The sequence below is a fragment of the Acomys minous genome (assembly GCF_964271855.1).
Source record: "Acomys minous genome assembly, chromosome: 9".
NCBI classification, from domain to species: Eukaryota; Metazoa; Chordata; class Mammalia; order Rodentia; family Muridae; genus Acomys; species Acomys minous.
Genome location: NC_140490.1, coordinates 67,545,150 through 67,560,544, shown reverse-complemented (window position 1 = coordinate 67,560,544; position 15,395 = coordinate 67,545,150). Strand labels below are relative to the sequence as shown.

At 45.1% G+C, this 15,395-nt stretch overlaps 1 protein-coding gene across 2 annotated transcripts in view; it reads left to right on the top strand.

Annotated features, from left to right (window-relative positions):
• Positions 1 to 1,160: 1,160 nt before the first annotated feature.
• The window catches only part of DCDC2 (doublecortin domain containing 2), a 159,439-nt gene continuing 145,204 nt past the window's right edge, over positions 1,161 to 15,395 (top strand). Inside the window, exons 1-3 of one of the 2 annotated variants that reach the window (XM_084794060.1) lie at positions 1,161 to 1,301; positions 2,068 to 2,433; positions 6,073 to 6,127. In XM_084794060.1, coding sequence (XP_084650186.1) covers positions 2,141 to 2,433; positions 6,073 to 6,127 — 348 coding nt within the window. In that variant the 5' untranslated portion in view covers positions 1,161 to 1,301; positions 2,068 to 2,140. Of the gene's footprint in view, positions 1,302 to 2,067; positions 2,434 to 2,896; positions 3,090 to 6,072; positions 6,128 to 15,395 lie in introns of those variants that run through there. The other variant, XM_084794061.1, reaches the window with a different exon arrangement.

The window sequence follows — 15,395 nt, the reverse complement described above, 5'->3', positions numbered from 1 at the left end:
TGGCTGTTGTTTGTTGTTATTTTCTCATCTATGTGACCAAATACCTAACAAGAAGCAAATGAAATAAGGAGAGATTTATTTTGGCTCACCTTTTGAGGGGCTACAGTTCACCATGCTAGGGACCCACGGTGGCATGTGGCTGCACGGCGGTGGCAGGAGCCGATGGTGGCTGCTTGTTCACAACTATGTGGCTCAGGAAACAGAGACTGGAGAGAAAGTCTGAAACCTTAAGATCGACCTCTTAGGGGGTTCCACGCTCACCACAAATACTCCGCTGGCTGGGGACCAAGTCTTCAAACACTGTGGGGGCATTTCCTATTCAAAAGGCAATGCCCGCTTAAAAAATGTAGACATTTTAAAAGACTTAGCACGAGTAAGGGGAACAGTGGTTTGGTTTGTTTCAGCATAAATATCTTTATTTCCCAAACTGGACAGGACTAAACAGCTACATTGAGTTTTCTTTCGAATCTTTTCTAGAGAGGGTCTCACTATGTAGCCCCAGCCAGCTAACTGGCTGCCTTGAACTCACTGACATCCGCCGCTTCTACTTTTAATGTTGGGGTTAAAGGCGTGTGTGTGTGTGTGTGTGTGTGTGTGTGTGTGTGTGTGTGTGTGTGTGAGAGAGAGAGAGAGAGCCCCCACGCCCCTTCTTGTTGGTTTGCTTGTTTTAGTTTTCTTGGGACAGGGGGCTTACTCTGTTCCAGGCTGGCCTGGAACTCGAAGCTAATCCTCCTGCCTTTTGCTCTCCTAGTGCCTAGCTTACAGGTGAGCCCCACTAACCGTGGCTTTACTGAAGTTCCTGATTAAAATCTCGACTCCATCTGGACTCTACATTGCCAGTGTAGAGGCAAGCTCATGGACACAGCAAGGCTTCTTGTAAACACCCCCTTTAAACATTCGTCACACAGTAGGCGCTGAAAATACTGTAGGGTATCACCTACCTAGCCGGGTGCCGGTCACCACTCTGGCACAACACTGGCATGGTAACTTTCTTCCCAACCCCCTTACGACTTTGATGCCAGAGAAACACAAGGGAGCCAGGCGCTCTCTAGGCCTAGTTCACAGGCTAGCTCTCCGCGCGAGGCAGCAGTTGCTATGGAAACAGCGAGAAAAAAAACAAACTGGGCTCCCCGCGGGCCTAGGCAGGCCCTCAGAAGACACCAACGGCGGCGGCGGGAGGATCGGTGCTAGAGACGCGCGGCCTCCTAGGGTTCACAGTGGTGCTGGCCCTTGCGCTTGCAACCCGCCCCGCCCCCACGTGAGCCCCTCCCCCAGCTCCTCCCCCCACTGCCCGAGTGTCGGTAGGTACCACCGCCAAGGGCCCACCCCAGCCTCGCCACTGGGCGGCGCTGGCCAGAAAGGAGCGCCGGGGTCTTGGACTCAGGAGCTGTCTCTTTCTGTGCAGATTATTTAGTTTATTGATATTAATTTAGTTTGACTATAATTGAACTGGCTATAGGCCAGAACTTTCTAGGTAGTCCAGGCTGGCCTCGAACTCAAGGCAATCCTCCAGTCCCAGCCGCTCTAATCCTAGGATGACAGACGTGCGCCACAGCACTCGAACTTCTGAATACATTTTTTAAACATTTCGTTTTCCTCAAAGGAAAATCCCGGCAACCTTAGTCGGGATCTTAATGGCTTTTGGGGGGACAACGATTGAGCTAGTGGTATTAGAGTGCAAGCCAAGGGAAAGAGCGAGAATCTGCACCTACTGCAAGAAACAACGCAGATGTGATGATAGGCATTGAATCTCGCCATGTTAATAATGTGCACTTGAGTTCTCGTGCGTGTGCGCGCGCGCTTGAGTGCGCGCGCGTCCGCCGCTGTCCCTCCTGTCCCAGCTCGCGCAGGGGTTTAAAGCCCAAGCGGGCGCGGGTTCCCAGACAGCACACCTGGATGCTGCGGGGCGGGGGCGGGGGCGGGGGGCGGGGGGGGGATACAGGTGTGCAAGCCTGTGAGCGCTGATTGGCCGTCGGTGCCGCGCCTTACTTGAACAGCTACCAGCCAAGGCTGTCCTCGCAAGGTTGGCCCTTCATCATCTGCGGGTGACTTTCCTTGTCCCTGTAGGAGGCGGTTCACGAGCTGGTGTTGCAGGCCGGTGGAGTGCTTGCTAGCGGGTCCGGCGGTCCCACGGCGGAAGATGAACGGTCCCAGCGCCAAGTCTACCCACCTGTCGCTGCCGGTAGTGAAAAGTGTGCTGGTGTACCGCAATGGGGATCCCTTCTTCGCCGGGCGCCGCGTCGTCATTCATGAGAAGAAGGTGTCCAGCTTCGAAATCTTCCTCAAGGAAGTGACGGGCGGCGTGCAGGCGCCCTTTGGGGCGGTTAGGAACATCTACACCCCGAGGACCGGCCACCGCATCAGAAAGCTGGACCAGATCGAGAGCGGGGGCAACTACGTGGCTGGAGGCCAGGAAGCTTTTAAGAAACTCAAGTGAGTCAGTGCGTCCCTGCGCGCTTCGGGGTGTGGTTGGTAGGAGGCGACCTCTGGGTGGGTCTGGCAAGGAGCTGGCAGTTAGTTGCAGGTAGAGTTGAAACCAGAGAAGGAATTTTATCTGTTATTCTTAGACAGGATCTCTGTAGTGCTGGCCGGCCTGAAACTCACTAGATCACTCAGGCCTCGAACTATATGCCGTCCTCCTCCTGCCTCAGCCTCCCCAAGTGTGGGATTACAGGTTCGTTTTACTTTATTTATTTTATTCAAGGCCATCCCTTTAGCCTAAAAAAAAAAAAAAAAAACCAAAAAACGTTCTTATGAATAAATTCCAAGTACTGGATGCTCTGTTAGGACTTCGCTCTTCATTGTTTGAATTCCTTCATTGCAAGCAGAATGCACACAGCCAGGCGCTGTGCCCTCTTCCTGTATCCGGGGTGTTTATGCTAGTCACAGAATGCTTGGAAAAGTCCAGGCTTTTGTGTCCGTGCACATATCTGTCTCGGACCTGCATGTCACTTGCTGGCAGGAAACTCGCTCACAGTCATTTCTGTGAATTAGCAACAGAGCTTAAGGTCCGTGGAGTGGACTCGCCTTTGAGGACTTCCAACCTACACAGTGATCATTTTAATGCACATCGTAAAAGGACACGTACAGTAAGCAAAGTACTTTAAATTTCTGTGGGAGTTGGGAGCTGAAAGTGGTCAGGAGTGGACAGGATGGTAAACTCTTCCATCCCATGAGTGGCTTAAGGCTTTGCTGACATATACTTTGGTGAATCCACCCCATTTCAGCGAGTTCCCGGGTTGGGAACCATCACCCGTTTTACCACGTTTCAATCCTTCCCCTATATACATGGACACCTCCCATCTTCAAATCTTCCTGCAGGCATGAGCCAACCACCTGTACCTATGGGATGGAATAGTGCAACAATGGGACGTAAAGTATCTGCTGTTTGCCACTGTATCGCTTTCAAGGTTCACCCACACTGCAGCATGTGTCAGTGCCACTGTGCCGCTGAGTAGTTTCTGACGATATGGAGCTAATGATTTTCCTTTACCCATTAAGCAGTTGATAGATATTTGGGTTATTCACTTTGGGGCTATTAACGAAGACTATTTCTGTGAACATCTGTTTAACATGTTTCATTTCTCTTGGTTGTATCTACCAATGGAATTGTGGAAGCATAGATAATCCTATACGCCATAGCTTTGAAATAGAAATATTTTAATTTAAATTTATCTTGGTCCCCAGATAGCAAAAAGTTAAAAAAAACTTTGCTATAAATCTGGTTCCTGTGATTATTTTCTAATTGTATGGATTCTGCAGGGTTAACTGTTGCTTTTAATTCACACGTAAGCACACAAGACCTGCGTTTGCTATTGGAGTCCCCAAGGTTAGTTTTCCACGCTGACACCGGTGTTGAAGTAGCAGTCAGTCTTTCCGTGCTTGCACTGAGAGACACTAGAAGAGTTAAGTGCTTACTATGCTGAAGCTTCATGTTGTATGTTGGTAACAAGCAAAGAGACTGGCAGAACAGAAGAGTCTGAAGTGCACCATACTGTTGTTAGGGAAGGGAGCAAAATACTTGTCAGAAAGAGACAATCAATTTCCTGCTCGGATGTCTTTCACTTAGACATTTCTAATACTTTTGACACATCCCTAAAGATCAGGTAGGTTTTAGACCTTTCTTGTCTAGCACCTTTAGGGAGTATTTCTCTCAAAACTTCTTTTGGGGCTCCAGTGAGATGGATCAGGGGGTAAAGGTGCTTATGGTGTAAGCCTATGACCGGAGTTTAACCCCTGAAGCCTATGTAATGGTGGAAGGAGAGAACCCATGCCACAGAATTGTTCTCCGACCTCCACGTGTGAGCTGCAGCATGTGCATGACTAAGCACACTCATCCAAGTGCTCATGCATGCACATGCCTCTATAACTTTTCTCATACATTTTTGGGAGTTGTCTCGCCAACATTAACCTATTAGGTCTGAGCCATTTAGAATATAAACCAGGAAGCATTCTCTTGTAGACAACAGAATATTTTATTTTCTTGACAGAAATACCTCTAGGAAATTTACAAATGACCCAATTCATTTCTGTTGTTCGCACTGTCTCACACAATTGCTATTTGGATAGAGAAATAGAGTTTAATTTTCACACCAACTAACTAACATTCTATCAAAAACAAACAAACAAACAAACAAACAAAAAAACAAAAACCCCAAAACAAAACTAAACAACATTAGCCAATAGTGAACATAATTCAATAGGCAAAGTTAATTATAACTCATTAACTTGTAGTAACAATGTATTACATTTATTATTGTTGTCTGTGTGCATATGTGTGTAGGTGTGTGCATGTTACAGTGTAAGGGTGGTAGTCACAGGACAACTTTGGGGAATCAGTTCTCTCCTTCCACTGTATAAGCACAGATGAACCTCAGTCAGGCTTGATGGCAGGCGCCTTTATCATCTGAATAAACTTTTTTTTTTACAACTTCTCTGCTACAGTAGCTAAGATAGTTGAGTCCCTAATTGTGGTGATAAATTAGAAGGTAGACTTGTATTTTTATATTAAAATAATTACTTAGGTTTTTAAAAAACCTATAAGATAAATTAGGAATCATTTAAAACTGGAACTAGATCACACTGATGGGCCAATCCCCTGATGTTGAAAAAGATAACACATTTTCAGGTTGTGTTTGGGCACTGGCGACTAGTTAGTATCTGTAATGAAAAGAAATGGGAAGATAAGGGTTTCAGAGGTTAACCAGCCCCAAGCTGCTTGTAAGGTGAGCCAATGCCTACTCCACATGGCTGGGCACCTCTGTGTCACTGGGAAACTTACCCAGTCTTTCCCAGGTCTTACTCTGACACCCCAGTCTGTCTTTCCCAGGGCTCCACTATTTCCTTCGACCTAACATTGGTAATTAATGGAATTAATAGAATTTATAGGATTCCGAGAATAGAGCTAGAGAGTAACTCAGTTGGTGGAGTGCTTGTTCACGCTGGGTTTGAGCATTACGTAAAGCAGGTGTGATGGCATATGCCTGTGGTCCCTGCCCTGGGGAGGTAGGAGCCAGAGGTAAAGCAGGTGTGATGGTATATGCCTGTGGTCCACGCTCTGGGGAGGTAGGAGCCAGAGGATCAGAAATTCAAGGCCACTCTTGACAACTCAATGAGTTCGAGCCTAGCTTTTTGTGTATAAAGCCTTGTTTCTAAAATAAGGAAAAATAATGGAAAAGAAAGGGAGAAGGGAAGAGATAAGAAGCCACTCATGGGTGGGGAGAAGAGACAGGGGTAGAGAAATGAAGATGGAGAAGAGGGAGGAGGAGAGAAGGGGAAGACGAAGAGGGAGAAAGTCAGTCCAGAGTGAGAAGCCAGTACTAAGGGAGAAATGCTTCATAACCAAAACGTGCATTTCCACAGACTTTAATTCTTTTGGTGTTTGGACAGATGTTTCTGCTGTAGTTGGTGAGGCCACGCAAACACCATTCTCACAACTCTAGTACCTACTGATTTCTGCTTCAGGCTTATGCATTTCCTATAACTGGCTTTACTTTTCAATAATGCTTAAATATTTTTATACGACTGACTTCAAACCTGTAAAAGCAACCCCTGCTTTTCTTTCCCTTCTAGTTACTTGGACATAGGAGAAATCAAGAAAAGACCAATGGAAGCTGTTAATACTGAGGTAATACTAATTCTATCTTGAAGGTTTAAATTAATGCCATCTTTCAGTTGTTGTCTACAATATGTATGACATGTGGGCAGTACTCTACTGGTAAGATATGGGTTCTCAAAGGTATGTAAGGGGCACTATATATTTTAAGGGAAAAGTGGTCCTTTCTTTGCTAGACTATTTTCAGAAATGCAGAGATGTGTCTTCAGGCATGCAAAATTGGATGGAACATTCTCTTATTTTCCTATTTTATGGCCATGTGTTTCAAGCTGATATCCATTCAAGTCTCTCTGTTCAGTGTGAGAAGATTCTAAGTAGTTCTGGATGAATCTCTGTTCAAAGCTCACAAGGAACCCTGCCCATCTCCTTCCAGACAGCGTACCTGTCATGAATACCCAGGGTCATGTTTCCAGCCTGAGGCCTTCCTGAAAGATAAACATTTGCCATATTGGACTTGCCATGTCATTATTTTTGGTTTCTTTGAAACAGGATATCTCTACATAAAGTCTTAGCTGTTCTGGAACTCAATATGTAGACCAGACTGGCTTGAAACTCACAGAGATCTTGCCTCTGCCTCCTGAGTGCTGGGTAAAGGTGTGTGCCACCATGTCTGGCTTAAACATGTGTCTGTTTTGTTTTCATTTTTTCCCTTGTGAAAGAATTAAACCCAAGGCTTTATACATGTTAAGCAAGTGGTCTGCTATGGAGTTAACTCCCTATCTATCTATCTATCTATCTATCTATCTATCTATCTATCTATCTATCTTCCATCTATTACATTGATGACAGGATCTTTCTAAGCTTAGCCTCAAGCTATTGTAGCCTAGGCTTCCCTTGAATTTACACTTGTGTTTAGGCTTCCAGAGTAGCTAGGATTATAGACGTACAGCATGGTGCTCTTTTGTCCATTTCTGTCTTGGGGATTGAACCTGGGACCTTGCCCATACTAAACAAACATCCTGCCTCTGGGCTACAGCCTCACTGCTGTGTTGTTTGAGAGCCACCTCCAACTTGTATTAACCTTCTATTGTGTATGGTCAGCAGACACCTGCACCAATGTTGGAGGTGAGCTTTGTGAAGCAGGTAACCAGGACACTGTATTCTAAGTTGCTTCAGAAAGCCTGGTGGAACTTCTGGTAATCCTATAGCATGCGTTTCTTGGCTTGTTATGGGAACAATAAAAAACAAAATGAAACTAAGATGACAGCCTGACCTTCTTCAGTGAGGAAAGAAAAGATATAGGCCAGACTGGACTCCGCCCACCAGTCCAGTGGACAGTCTTCCCTCTCACATTCCTCAGATCCAGTACGGCCCATGCAGGAATCAGTTCTTCCCGTTCAAAGTCCAGACCCAGAGAGACTGTCTGCTGCTCACCACTTTCTCTCTCATTCTTCTTAAATATGTAGCAAGGCCAACTAGATCCCTCCAAGAAAGTCACGTAATCGTGCAGTTTTGAACAGTGTGAGGTTACATTCATTATTCAGTGAATAGTCACTGAATGGTTTATAAAAGGCGTTATTTCCAGATCTTGTTTAAAATAATATTTTGTCTATCTTTTTCAGTTGTATGTCATGTTATCTATGAAAATGATGGGCTTTAAAGCTCAAAGCAGACAACAGTATACATTTCTTTGGTTGTGTTTATATTGTGTTAATAGCTATACTGAGGGGGAAATAATGAACAGATTAGTGGATTAGTTCTGCATGTGAACCTGTCCACACCTGTATGAAACAGGCCACCTCGGATGCAGATGATGCCGGGACATGGATGTCTGCTGTCAAGTTTGAGATGTGGGAACTCCTTAACAGCACAAGCTGTTCCAGCCTCTGTGACAAAGGCCTCAAACCCAGTAAAGTATAGCAGATGTGCAACAGGGTTGTCAAGAGTAGCTTTTCCATGTGATCCTAGCACAACAGAAAGATCAGAAGTTCAGAGTCAGCCTCAACAGCATAGTGAGCTGGAGGCCAGCTGGGACTATACAAAACCTCATCTTATAAAACCAGTATCAAAGTCAAAATCAAATAAGCAAATAACAAACAAAACCAAAATACTACAACCATTTGTAACTGCAGTTATAGGAAATCCAATGCCTTTTTCTAGTTTCTGAAGAATACACACACACACACACACACATGCACATACATGGTTCACATGAATATATACAGACAAAAAAATACACATAAATTAAATAAATCTAAATAAAAGAAAATAACCACTTTAGCTGTTAGCTCATTATTATTATTATTATTATTATTATTATTATTATTATTATTATTACTACTACTACTACATGTGTGTGCATGTGTATGTAGGGGGAGGGCATGCATGCCACAGTACTTACCTGGGAGTTAGAGGACAATTTGACGAGACTGGCGTGGCTTTGACAAATTCCTCTATCTGCTAAGCCATCTCACCAACTCCTATGATGTCGTCTATGTGCGTATGGTAGTGAGATCTCACTCCAGCTCTTGGCGCAGGCTATCCATGCTGTGTTAGTCAGCAAGCAGCTGCTCTGATGTCCAGATTGACAGTCTCAGTACTGCAGTGCTTATTTCATTTAACAAAGGCTGCCCTATTACTCGAGTAATAGTGCTGGGAGTTTGCTTATGCCAAAGAGAAGCTGAAAGTGCTACATTACATGAAAATGTGAAAGTCATGTGTTCCTCCCCCCCGGGCCTCCCCTCCTCCTGTGCCCCCACCACCTTTCTTATGACTGCTACTTTCTTGTTGCCTTGTTTATAATCTCTAGGATCTGGTATTGTCTGTGGGTTCAGGTGTTCATGAGAGGTCTTGGAATGTACCTGATTGTATAAGTAGCACGTAGGGTTGGGATGGAGACTGCTGTGTCCCTGAAGAAAAGTCCTCGTAGGTTGCCCTGAGACCAGACCAGCTCAGCCCTGACCTGAGACCAGGTCATGATGGGGGAAGTCAGGGAAGGAGCTCTGTCTTCTGCACATGGTTTATGAACAAACTCTTGGTGTTCACTGAGCCTTTAAGTTAGAGGACTGATAGTATTCAAATACTGAAACTGGACTTGGCAGCCTTTCACAAATACAGATTTTTCCTTGACCTTCCGCAGACCTCAGGCCTGGCCACTGCTGGTCCTCTTACAGCACCGCGTAAGAGGGAGGCCATCTGTGACAACTTGCAAGTGGATTTAGAGTACACAGAATTTTAGAGTTTAGAGTTGTTTCAAAGGGAAGCTTCAGGGCCGCACGGACACAAAAATGCCTTTTCAAGATGTGTCACTCTGAAGGATGAGATTAGAGGAAGCTTCTTTCAAATATGAAGAAATTCCCCAGCATCGGGGTTTGCCAGTCGCTTTAGGCACAGGCATTCTAATTATTCCCAGTGGGCTTTGCTGCAGAAAGTTCTCTGAATTTCTTTGGGCTTATGCAGAATAGAGGAGGAGTCCTAGCTACCATAGCTGGACTGTCCTGGGACTTAAAATTCACACTCAACTCCCAGAGCCTGCAAGACTGCTGCACAGCGGCTGCTTTTTACACAGCACTAGAGATAGAGTGCTGCCATGTCCTGCCATGTCCTGCCATGTCCTGCCTACAGGTGCTGGTCGCTAGAATTATACTTCCCATCTTAACCCTCAGAGCTTTATGGCTGGCGCCATTGCTGCTCTGTCCCACCAAGCTCATTTTTGTCCTCTCTCTTTATATGTGAGCACATGTGGAAGACAGAGCTCAACCCCAGGCGTCTTCCTCAATTGTTCTTCATCTTAGTTTTTGAGATTGAACCTGGAGCTTATTGGTTTGCCTAGACTGGGTGTGCAGTGAGCCTCAGGGAGCCTCCTGTGGCTGTGTTCCCAGAGCCAGAGTGATAGATATGTGCCCACTGGCTGTTAAGTGAGTATTTGGAAGAATTTTCCAAATGAGCCATCCCCAAGCTGCATGGAATTTATCTGTTAAAAAAAAAATCTATTTGCATTGTAGAGTGTTTGTCTGCATGTATATATGTATGTCACATGCATGCCTCATGCCCTTACAGACCAAGAGTGTCACATGCCTTGAAACCGGAGTTACAGATGACTGTGAGCTGCCCTCATGGGTTTTGGGAAGCAGACCTGGCTGCTCTGCAAGACTAGCAAGTGCTCTTAACCCCCGAATTCTATCTCTAGCCCCAGGTCTTTGATGTGGCATCAGAAGGGCAGCTGGTGGTGTGCCTTTTCTTTGGTGACTGTGCTGGCTAGTTTTATATCAACTTGACACAAGCTGTAATCCTCTGAGAGGAGGAGTGACTGAGGAAATGCCTCTTTAAGATGGGGCTGTAGGAAAACCTGTAGAGCATTTTCTTGATTAGTGACTGATGTGGGAGGGCCCAGCCCATGGTGAGTGGTGCCATCCCTGGGCAGCCAGTCTTGGGCTCTATATGGGAGCAGGCTGAGCAAAGCCACGAAGAGCAAGCTAGGAAGCAGTGCCCTCCATGGCCTCTACATCAGCCCCTCTCTCCAGGGTCCTGCTCTGTGACTTCCTGCCCTGACCTCAGCGATGGAGTATGACCCGAGAGAGTTGTAACCTGAGGTAAACCCTTTCTTCCCCAAGTTGCTTTTGGTCATGGTGTTTCATCGGAACCCTGACTCACTAGCGCAGTGATTCAATTGAGAGACCATTTGTGTAAACTGTTTGCTTCAGAATTATTGTGTTGCTGCAAAACCGTGTGTGAGCCTTCTGACGGAAGCTTCTGCCTGCTCTGACCTAGATGAGAACTCCACTCCTTACCCTGTACTCCTTGAATCTTCCCTGGAGAGGGTCTTCCAGACAGCGGCATTCATACGTAGTTAGGGTCAAAGTCTCTTTAGCCAGGAAGGGACCATAGCTCACAATGTATAGAGACAGGCATCCTAACTGTAGAACACTTGGCAGGTATCCAGTGTGGCTTATAAATTAAATGCCTCACAGCTCTGTTCTATAGGTGCAGGAGTCTGGTAAGAGTCAGGAGCAAGCCAACTCTTTCCCTTACTTTCCATGTCCCTGTGACCAGATCCAGGAGAAGAAGTAATTTAAAGGGATTAATTTCATTTTATGATTTTAGAGGATTCATCTATCATGGTCCCAAAGGCTTGGGAGCTGCTGGTTTTGTGACCATGGGAACATGAGGTTGGGGCTCTCTTCCCTCCTCAAATCTCGTGGGACAGGAAACAGGCTAAGCAACATAACTCAAGTCACACCCCCTCAACCCACTTCCTCTATCTAGGTTCCTCTTCCTAAGGGATCCACACCTTCCCATAACAGCATCACCACGTGGTGACCAAGGGTCACACACACAAGCCTGAGGGGCACATTTCCTTCCAAACCACGCCATTAACTCTGGTCTTCCAAGGGCATCTGCACCTGGCTAGAGGTGTGCCTAGAGGCACGGGGAAGTGCTGGTAGAGGTTCAGTGGGTTGAAAAGTGTTTTAAATATGAGTCTTATATTTTTGGCCTGTTCCTCTTAGATTAAGATCTTAAAAACATTTTTTCTATAAGTGATAAAGAAATTATTTAATATTTATCTCTGAAAGAGTTAAAAAGAAACACGTGTTTCAAAGAAAGGGTGAAAATTGGCTTGGAAGAATTCGAGGACAAGGCCGTGCAGTATCATTCAGGTTGAGAGGCCAGGCAGGCAGAGGCCAGCGGGGCCTTGGCAGAAAGCTCTGTGTCTCCCACACTGTGTGGCAGCTTTGCCGTGAGCGTAGGGCCCTGTGTGTGCTGACGTGGCCTTCCTCCTGCCCACACTGTCACACAGATTCACCGCTCCTGTACCTTAACTGCTAAATCACCCTCGCCTCACAGTCACTCCCAAGGAAGACCCATCGCACCTCAGAAACAGCCAATGTAGAATTGATCTCAGCTTCATTTAGATCCTCCCCAGAGTCCTTCATTAGGCCCCTGTAAGAGGCCTCATCGGTGGTTCTCTCAGCATCCTGTGGTCTTCTCAGCATCCTGTGGTTCTCTGAGCACTGCACTCTCCTACATCACGTCAACAATCCAATCATGTTGCTCTTAGCTGGCTTCACCCGATCAGCTTAACATATGCACTGGAACCTCCTGTTAGGAATTTCTAATGTTTTTCTGCTAGGAATAACTAATAATTTCTTATACCTGCTTTAATTCTTTTTAATTTTGCTACTCCTCATTGGTTGAATAAAGTAGACATCAGTTTGCTGTGTGAATATCCCATTTTTTTGGTCTGGATTTCACACAGATAAGATTGCTCAAGTACCTTGAAAATCTTCATGCATATGTTGGCATATGTTTTGTTGCAGGTAAATGCTTGTTACATTTCTTTTTCTTTTTTTTTTTTTTTTTTTTTTTTTTTTTGGTTTTTCGAGACAGGGTTTCTCTGTGTAGCCTTGGCCATCCTGGACTCACTTTGTAGACCAGGCTGGCCTCGAACTCACAGCAATCCTCCTGTCTCTGCCTCCCGAGTGCTGGGATTAAAGGCGTGCGCCACCACCACCCGGCTTATTTTTCTACCAGGCTAATTTGAAGTTACATTGAATGAGCCCTGCTCACTCTGCAAGCATTTACTGTGTATCAGGCACTGTGATGCCTGCTCAGGACCAAACCCAGTCCTGTCCACAGAGCTTACTTTGTTAAATCACTGGTTTTAATTGGATTTTAATCTTCTCAGTATTGGCTTTTGTTGTAAAACTTGATGTCAAAAAGCTTCTTTGGTGCAAGAATAACTTTTGGGTCCAGAAACACAGTTTTTGAATTTTAAAATTTAGATTAAATATAGTATAGTACAGTATAGTATAGAATAGTACAGTACAGCATAGTATGGTATAGTATAGTATAGTACAGTATAGCACAGTATAGTACAGCACAGTACAGTGCAGTATAGTACAGTACAGTATGGTACAGCACAGTACAGTAAGTATGGTACAGTACAGTACAGTATGGTACAGTATAGTACAGTATGGTACAGCACAGCACAGTACAGTACAGTATGGTACAGCACAGTACAGTACAGTACAGTATGGTACAGCACAGTACAGTATAGTATAGCACAGTACAGTATAGTATAGTACAGTATAATGCAGTATAGTATAGTACAGTACAGTATAGTATAGTACAGTATAGCACAGTACAGTATAGTATAGTACAGTACAGTATAGTATATAGCAATGTGGCTGATTTTTGAGGCACAAGAAATGCTTGAGTCCTGAGAAAATTTGTACAAACGTCCAAAGGTTATAAACATAAGCACAGATTGGCTGTAAGGTGATCCCTTCTTGTGGCCTCATTGACTCTAATGTATTGGTTGAATTTTTGTGACCTATAATGATTCCTTATGGCTTTTGTTTGTTGAGTGTGCCATCAACCCAGAAACAAAATCCTCTTCTTGACACCTGCATAAAACCTGTCCTGTGCTAATGGCACTTACCAATAGTTTATGGAGCCCAAGGGCATTTTTGGTAGTGTATACATTTCAGCTGAGAATTAGCATTCCATTTGATCTTCTTAAGATGCAGCAGCCCAGGCTCCATTTTTGCTCACACTTCAGAGTGAACTCCTCATTCTTTTCCTCCTCCCATAGCTCTCCTGCCCTCCCTGCATCCCGTGTTCCTGCTGAGTGGAAAACAGAACAGTTTAGGGCTTCCTCATGTTCCCTTGAATCTTGCTGATCCACACACTCAAGATCAGTAAATATTTTTGTTATTTATTTCTTTGGTGTATGTGTGTTGGGGGAAGCCAGGGGGCAGCCTGCTGAAGGTGGTTTTCTTCGGCCACTCGGGTCGGGAGGGTTGAACTCAGGCACCTTTGTCTGTTGTGCCATCTCAGCAGCCTAGTAAAGATAATTTTAATTTTTACCCCCACGTTTACTTTTCAAAAACCAAGAGTCTGTTTGGACATTCTCCTTCTTTTGTTTGCTGGTCCTTATACACTGCTGTAGGCGCCCTGGTCACCAGTGAAAAGACAAGCAAGAAGAGGGAGGGTTGGCTTTCTCCTTCTGCAAGTGACCTGTTGATGAGGAAGTGGCGGTCTGTACCTGGGAGAAACACTGCTTTGAAGCCATCTGCTAGTTAGGAGTTGGGCTTAGACCTCAGTGAAAAGCTTTGTAAGTTGTGGCAGTTCCCCTGTTGGAAAAGACCACGCTGCTAAACCCTCTTGGATATACCCACCTCACTTTGGAGTTTTCCCTAGGAGAATCTGGGCAACCTTGGTCATATGGAGAAGCCTGGTGGGTGCCAGAAGAGAGGGAGGGAGGGAGGCACCTGGAAACCGCAAAACTTTGCCTTGCTGGAAACTTGTGGGGGACCTGAGCTATGTCGGGTCACCTGCTCGGATGAATGTCCTTCAGATTGCAAACATCACTGCTGAGACTTTGACTGGCTCTGTTTAATCATTAGGCACAATCTCCAATGAAATATACCATGAAATTGTTACTTAAAGCGCTTCGGATGGGGCTGGGGTTCTAGACATTAAGCTGAGTATAATTATTAACCACGCTGCAGGAAGGCATGGGGACTCTGGCCGAGCACACTAACTTTTAGCTCACATATTCTGAGTTCTCAGGGGAGTTCAAAGGGGCAGCCATGGAAAAGTTCAATAGTTTTCTCTTTAACTCTAGGAAATCAGTCTAGAGACTCAGGTGTACTAATCTGGCGAAGAATAAAAGAAAAAGAAACCTCCTGTAGACTCACCTAACAGCACTGGGGCTCCTCTCTGCTCTTTCTTTGCACCGTCCCCACCTCTCAGCAGAGGTGTTCTGTGAGAGGCATACCTTTGCGGTGTGAGCCAGGCCAACGCAGTGGCCGTGGTAATTCCAATGTGTAAGACATTGCCAAGGCTTTGTAGAGAGAGTCTTGCTGAAGAACACTTGGTTATTTTGTATTTTTTCTTAACATTATTTTTTTATATTTATACATTCTGTGAGTGATCATGCTTGCACCATGATGCTGGCTGGCATGGAGATTAGAGAAATAGTTACGCCAACCTGAAAAATACTAGTTGAATGAAAAAAAAATCCACCAATAATTCTCATCAACTAGGAACAAAGCTAATCCATCGGTGATTTGCGTTTGACCAACAGCAGGTATCTGGCACTGATTTAAAATAGTTCCAATCCTCTTTGCCTTTAGACGTGGTTTTAGGAAACCTGTTACACATGAAAATGCATATTCAAGCTTGTATTATTCTTCCTTGTGTTAATAAGTTGTTGCAAACAACAGGAAAAATTCAGTACCTAACATTTAGGTCTCTGTCCCCAGTTTCAGTTTGTCCCCCTGGGATCGTGCTGTTCTCTCATGAGTGATGCTCCTTACTGCTTGCAAGGACACAA